The sequence below is a fragment of the Narcine bancroftii genome, chromosome 4, assembly GCF_036971445.1.
Source record: "Narcine bancroftii isolate sNarBan1 chromosome 4, sNarBan1.hap1, whole genome shotgun sequence".
NCBI classification, from domain to species: domain Eukaryota; kingdom Metazoa; phylum Chordata; class Chondrichthyes; order Torpediniformes; family Narcinidae; genus Narcine; species Narcine bancroftii.
Genome location: NC_091472.1, coordinates 216,119,231 through 216,126,087, shown reverse-complemented (window position 1 = coordinate 216,126,087; position 6,857 = coordinate 216,119,231). Strand labels below are relative to the sequence as shown.

At 51.1% G+C, this 6,857-nt stretch overlaps 1 protein-coding gene across 1 annotated transcript in view; it reads right to left on the bottom strand.

Moving 5' to 3' along the window:
* The window catches only part of col6a2 (collagen, type VI, alpha 2), a 104,910-nt gene that overhangs the window by 34,504 nt on the left and 63,549 nt on the right, over positions 1–6,857 (bottom strand). The window contains exons 20-24 of the mRNA XM_069936193.1: positions 6,149–6,211; positions 5,562–5,625; positions 934–1,111; positions 636–807; positions 45–189 (exon numbers count right to left, since the gene is read on the bottom strand). Of these exons, the coding sequence (XP_069792294.1) occupies positions 45–189; positions 636–807; positions 934–1,111; positions 5,562–5,625; positions 6,149–6,211 (622 nt within the window). The remainder of the gene's footprint in view (positions 1–44; positions 190–635; positions 808–933; positions 1,112–5,561; positions 5,626–6,148; positions 6,212–6,857) is intronic.

The window sequence follows — 6,857 nt, the reverse complement described above, 5'->3', positions numbered from 1 at the left end:
TTCGAGGAAGCAACAGCCCGGCGAGTCCAGCAGGGCATATTTACAAGTATTAAAGGCGTTGGCAAGGACTGTAACTGTGTTGACAAAATTGCTGCTGAGATCACTAGCGACCTCGTCCAGGATGCCTATGTGGCCGGACTCCGATCGAACGAAGTGAGGCTGCGCTTGCTCGAGCAAGGGGTAGAAAAACTAGAGGATGTGGCCCGGATTGCAATCACAATGGAGGATGAAGCCTTAAAGTCCAATGAGTTCTCTAGGGACTGGATCCCTCGTTCTGATGTGAGTAGAGTGCCCTTCTACCTTACCACCCCCCGAGATACTGACGGCCTGTCGGCTGATGCTACACTGCCCCCTGCGAACCCAAAATGTTATTTCTGCGGGAGGAACAAGCACAGCAGGACCCAGTGCCCAGCAAGAAAAGCCAGGTGCCAGAAGTGCCTTAAAAAGGGCCACTTTGCTGCAGTCTGTAGGTCTAAAATGGCTGCCGGCAAAAACAGTGCCTCGTGTGAAGCCCAATCGCCACTATTCCATTCAAACTCTTCTTCCCCAGAGCTCTCGTCCAATGAGAGCGAGGGCTCCCCTGCATGGCAACGCCTGACATCACGGAGATGCCGAACCCAGAAGGGGCAGCCCACCCTCGCAACCATGATGTTGGCCCGCCTCTCGCCCCCGTGCGGAACACTCGACCCGGCCTCGGTCCTGACTGTAGAGCCCGCTATTGCCACGGCTACGACCACCCCTGGGGCCGACGCTACCGCTGCTGCTGCCGCCGCCACAGACACCCCCGCGGCCAACCAGGTACTCACCCTAGCGTCCATCGCTGACGACCACCGGGGCCCGACCGCCGCGACCGACTACCTACCCACCGCCAACTGCGAGCAACTACAAACCCCACTACTTACCTTTCATCCGCCGACGTCGCCACAACAGCACTTCCGGAAGTTCCTCCAACCTGCTCCTCCAGCATTGACTACGTCATCCCATTGCGTGATGTCATCCCGTTGTGTGATGTCATCCCGTTGTGTGATGTCATCCCGTTGCGCGACGTCATCACACGAAACTCCCCTGTCAACTGCTTCAATTAACACTAAATCAGCGATGCTCTCATCCCCTCACCAGTGCAATGGAACTGATTAAAGTGCATGGACACTACACCAATTGCTTATTTGACTCTGGGTCAACTGACAGTTTTATCCAGCCAGATCTGGCCCTCCGTTGGGGACTTGACATTATCCCCACTACCCAGAGGATCTCATTAGCAACGAGGTCGCACTCGACTGGGATAAAGGGGTATTGCATCGCCACGCTGGAAGTACAGGGCGTAACGGTCACCCACTTCAAATTATTCGTCTTTCCCCAATTGTGCGCCCCAGTGTTGCTGGGATTAGACTTTCAGTGTCAGTTCCGAACGGTGTCCCTACACTTTGGGGGACCCCACGCCCCCCTCTCGGTCTGCCATCGCCCCACCCTCGAAGCACCCGAGCAACCCGCCCCCATGCCCCGGGGCCAATCCTGCGGCCTTTCCACACTCCGGATTGCCCCGCCAGCACTCTTCGCAAACCTCACCCCTGGCTGGAAGCCTGTGGCCACCAAAAGTCGGCAATATAGTTACGAAAACAGGCTATTCATTAGGAGTGAGGTGCGTAGATTGCTGGATGAGGGCATCATCGAACCCAGTTCAAGCCCCTGGAGAGCCCAGGTGGTGGTTGTCAAGAACGGGGAAAAACTACGGATGGTGGTCGACTATAGCCAGACCATTAACCGCTTCACGCTCCTGGATGCATATCCCCTGCCATGCATCACGGATGTGGTGAACCAGATCGCCCAATACCGCATATTCTCCACCATTGACCTACGTTTGGCCTACCACCAGCTCACGATCCGCTGCGAGGACCGACCATTCATGGCCTTTGAAGCGAATGGGCGGCTATATCAATTTCTCAGGGTACCATTCGGGGTCACGAATGGTGTCGCGGTCTTCCAGCGGGAAATGGACTGGATGGTGGACCAGAACGGGCTAACCGCTACCTTCCCGTATCTGGACAATATCACCATCTGCAGCCACGACACGCAGGACCATGACGCCAACCTAGACAAATTTCTTCAAACTGCCCGTCGGCTGAACCTGACTTACAATTTGGACAAGTGTGTCTTCCGGACCACAAGACTCGCTATTCTAGGTTGCGTGGTGGAGAACGGGATAGTCATGCCAGATCCTGACCGCATGCGTCCCCTAATGGACTTACCCTACCCCCCGCCCCCCCCATACCCAGAAAGTGCTCAAACGCTGCCTGGGCCTTTTCTCGTATTACTCCCAATGGGTTCCACACTACGCCGACAAGGCGTATCCTCTTATCAAGACCACCTCCTTTCCCCTCTCGACCGAAGCCACAGCGGCTTTCGATCGAATCAAATCCGACATCGCCGCTGCGACGCTGCACGTGATCGATGAGTCTGTCCCGTTTCAAGTCGAGAGCGATGCATCTGACTTTGCCCTGGCAGCCACCTTGAACCAGGCCGGTCGGCCTGTAGCCTTCTTCTCCAGAACTCTCCAGGGTCCAGAGAGTAGACACTCCTCGATCGAGAAGGAGGCCCAGGCCATAGTTGAAGCGGTGCGTTGTTGGAGACATTACCTCGCTGGGAGGCGTTTTACACTATTGACTGATCAACGTGCGGTCTCCTTCATGTTCAGTAACACCCAGCGTGGTTAGATAAAAAAACGACAAAAATCGCCAGATGGAGAATCGAACTCTTCACCTTTAACTATGACATCCTGTACCGGCCTGGTAAGCTCAACGACCCGCCAGATGCGCTCTCCAGGGGGACGTGCGCCAGCATACAGATGGACAGACTACAGAAACTCCATGAGGCGCTCTGTCATCCAGGGGTCACTAGGTTTGCCCACTTTGTGAAGGCGCGCAACCTACCCTATACAGTCGAGGAGATCCGCTCCATGACCCGAGCCTGTTCGGTGTGCGCTGAATGCAAGCCCCACTTCTTCCGTCCGGATAACTCCCACGTTATCAAGGCCACCCGCCCCTTCGAGCGTCTTAGCGTAGACTTTAAGGGGCCCCTACCATCAACCAATCGTAATACCTACATCCTTAGGCCATCGACGAGTACTCCCGCTTCCCATTCGCTGTGGCCTGCCCAGACACCACTGCCACCTCAGTGATACAGGCCCTTCACAGTATTTTCGCCATCTTCGAGTACCCCAATTCCATCCACAGTGATAGGGGGTCCTCATTCATGAGTGCAGAGCTGCAACAGTACCTTCTGGAGTGTGGTATCGCTTCAAGCAGGACCACGAGCTATAACCCACGCGGTAACGGCCAGGTCGAGAGGGAGAATGCCACCATATGGAGAGCGGTTACACTGGCTCTCCGGTCTAAAGGTCTCCCCACCTCTCCACTGGCAGGAGGTTGTCACTAGTGCCTTACACTCCATCCGCTCCCTCCTATGTCCTGCAACAAATGCCACCCCCACGAAAGGATGTTCCTTTTCCCGAGGAAATCCGAATCAGGAACCACTGTATCGGCATGGCTCACCGTCCCTGGCCCTGTCCTTTTGCGATGCCATGTCCGGCACTCAAAGAACAACCCCTTGGTCGACCGAGTGACTCTACTCCACGCGAACCCACATTCAGTTCCCAGACGGGCGGGAGGACACTGTTTCGGTGCAGGACCAAGCTCAGGACGCGGTAGACCCAGCAAACCCCCCAACCCAACCTTCCCCAACTCTTTATTCCCCAGGCCCCGTGCCGCAACAGAAGGACCAACAGCACCCCAACGACCTGGGCCACCCTGCTGACAACACGACTGGGGAATTGAGTGACGGAGCAGTCGCACCCAACGAGCCCGCTGGCGACACCACTCCAGCGACCCCAATCCCGGCACCACGGCGGTCACGCCGGATGGTCAGACCCCCTGACCGCTACAGTCCTTGACCTACCCCTTCCTTTCATTCTCTCCCTCGTTTTTGTTTTTTTTCCAGGGTCAGTTCTCCAAGAAGGGGTGAATGTGATAGCACAGATCTATCACCAATGTACATAGTGTATATAGTTACTGTATCTAGACTGTGCTTACAGCGATTGGCTGAGAGCTAAGCCACGCCTATTGTCTGGGCCTTAAAGGGTTGTGTCCCTAGCCAGGTCGGATCATTCCGGACTGGTCGGCCACCTGTGAAGAGCTCCTGTGTTTTGCTAATAAAAGCCTTGGTTTGGATCAACAAATCTTTGATTCTTTCGACGAGCTCTACAATCGTGCAGGGTTAATGTGAAGCCTTGCAACGAGTCTCTTGTGGGACTCCTAAATGAACATCTCCTGGAAAACGGACACCATTCCAGCGACTTTTTCATGGCAATTCCTCGGATAAGAGTCCCTTAATTCATTAAATTATGTCTATCAATAATACTGCACACTCCCACAGCCTAAATAACCTTGAACGATTATGGGTTTGATCCATCATCCTGCCCTCTCTAGATCACGGGACATTGCCCTCCCTCCAAGTACAACTGGCAGATCCAGGGACATTTCTACTGTGGGATCAAGAAAAGCCGGGAGGCCCACTACCACCCAGCATGTAGCATCTCCATCAAGAAAAAGATACAGGAGCAACAGCGCCAGAAGCGCCAAGCCGAGAAACAGCTTCTTCCCATGGGCAGTGAGACTGCCGAACGAATGCAAAAATCACTCTCCATGACAAAAATATTTAATACATGTAGTGTGTGTATGTATCATTTGTCTTTATGTGCACTCTATCTGTTTTGCACTGTTCTGCACCGTGGACCAGAGAACGCAGGTTGTATTGGTAAAAATCGGATGACAAATAAACTGTCGGGCAGTGCGGTTAGCATAGCGACAATGCCTTTATGGCGCCAGCGATCAGGACTGGGGTTCGAATCCTGTGCTGTCTGCAAGGAGTTTGTACGCTTTCCCCATGCCTGAGTTGGTTTCCCCCGGGGGGGGGGGGAGGCGCTCTAGTTTTTACCCACCATTCAAAATGTGCCAGGGGTTGTAAGTTAATGGGGTGTAAATTGGGTGGCACAGGCTCGTGGCATGTTTCCATGCTGTAGATCTAAAAATAAAATTGTACTGTAAAGGTTTAAAACCTTGTGGTTTTGATTCTTAGTTAATTTTGTGCTGATCTAAGAGAACTATTGTTTGTAGTGTTACCATAGTGACTATGATGTAATATCTGCCCAGGCTAATTCTCATTCTACAAGATGTGAAGGAAGCGTGAGCATGAGAAATTTTTCTTTGAATTTTGTATCTCTGCATATCTTTGTATCTCTATCATACAGTAAATGCTTTGTTATTCACCTTTATGAAAGTCTTGTTGCGAAGCTATCAAGAGGTTTATCCGTTTTATCAATGAATTAAATTTACATAAAGTAACAGCCACAGAGTTCAATTTATTGGATTAAAGAGAACTAAATTTGGGATATCGCAGCTCATACTTTGGAAGATGATACTTTGAAGTTAGGATATTTTAGAATACGGAAAGTGTCGTCTACAAAGACTATTTAGTAGAATGCACGTTAGAAGGCCCGATGATCCCACCCTGGCCGTACTGATCCCACCCTGGCCTTGCTGATCCATGCCTGGTTGTACTCTTTTCTCCCTCCTTTCATGGAAGGATAAGGCTCCAAAGGTGTCAAGATTGCACAGCAACAAGCTTGAAGCCAAATTCTTCCCCGCAGTCATCAGGCTCCTGAGTGAGCCCCACTACAGTGCCAGCCTTGCTTTGCATGAACTCTATTTTGTGTTTATCATGCTCTTCTACCTTATACAGGGATGTGGATATGTACTGATCGGGAAAGAACCTGGTCACTATACCAAACATACTTATTTTGAAAGCGGACGAAGTCTAAGCTGGGCAGCCTTGGTAGTGGCTAGACCAACGCTTTACAGCGCCAGCAATCGGGTCTGGGTTTAAAATCCCATGCTGTCTGTAAGGAGTTTGTACATTCTCCCCATGTCTATGTGGGTTTTCCCTGGGGGCCCTGGTTCGAAATGCACCGAGGGGTGTAGGTTAATTGGACAGCATGGGCCTGTGTGCCAAAATGACATGTCTAAATGTAAAATTTAAACATGTAACCAAGCTCCAGGAATGGCATTAGCTTGGTGGGTCAAACAGTGCAACTTACGTTTAAGCCTGGTCCTCCAGGTTGGCCTGGGTTTCCTCTCAGTCCTGGGAGTCCAACATCCCCCTATGAACAAAGTGAAAGGTTCAATAAGTCAGCTGAAAATGCTTGGGTCTCCTGTTCTGAGACCTCAAAGGCCTCGGAATAGAAATGGCAAGAACCTTGCTCAGTAGCTCAGGACCCTGTGATCATCTTGGCCTAGAGGTGAATGGTGAGTAATGGGACCTTCCTCAGTAGCTTAGGACCCTGATGATCATCCTGTTGAGCCAGACATCTCAGTCACCTTGCTTTCACGGCTGGACAGTGCCTCCAGTCTATATACAAGGATGGGTGTAGAAGCAGATGGACAAAGACAAACAAGATGAGCCAAGAATGCATATCATAGAAGAGCTAGGCTGAAGGGCCTGTTCTATACCATGCAACCCTGGCCTATCCATGTACCAGTTTCATCGACTTTGCTTCATTCCATTTTCCTGAAGTTAGAAATGTATCCCCAGTACTTCACTGTAAATCATCTAACCTCCTGCCCCCTCCAATGCAATGGATTTGTGCTAATATTAATATTTAAAGTATAACATGTTATTATATATTTCTTAGTAGTTTGTTTTTGGGTGGACAGGGAACATTTACATTTTACAGAGACCACAGACCTTTATACACAGAAACTATATTGAAAGTTGAATTGTCTGTTAAGCTATTGTTCTCCTGGAAG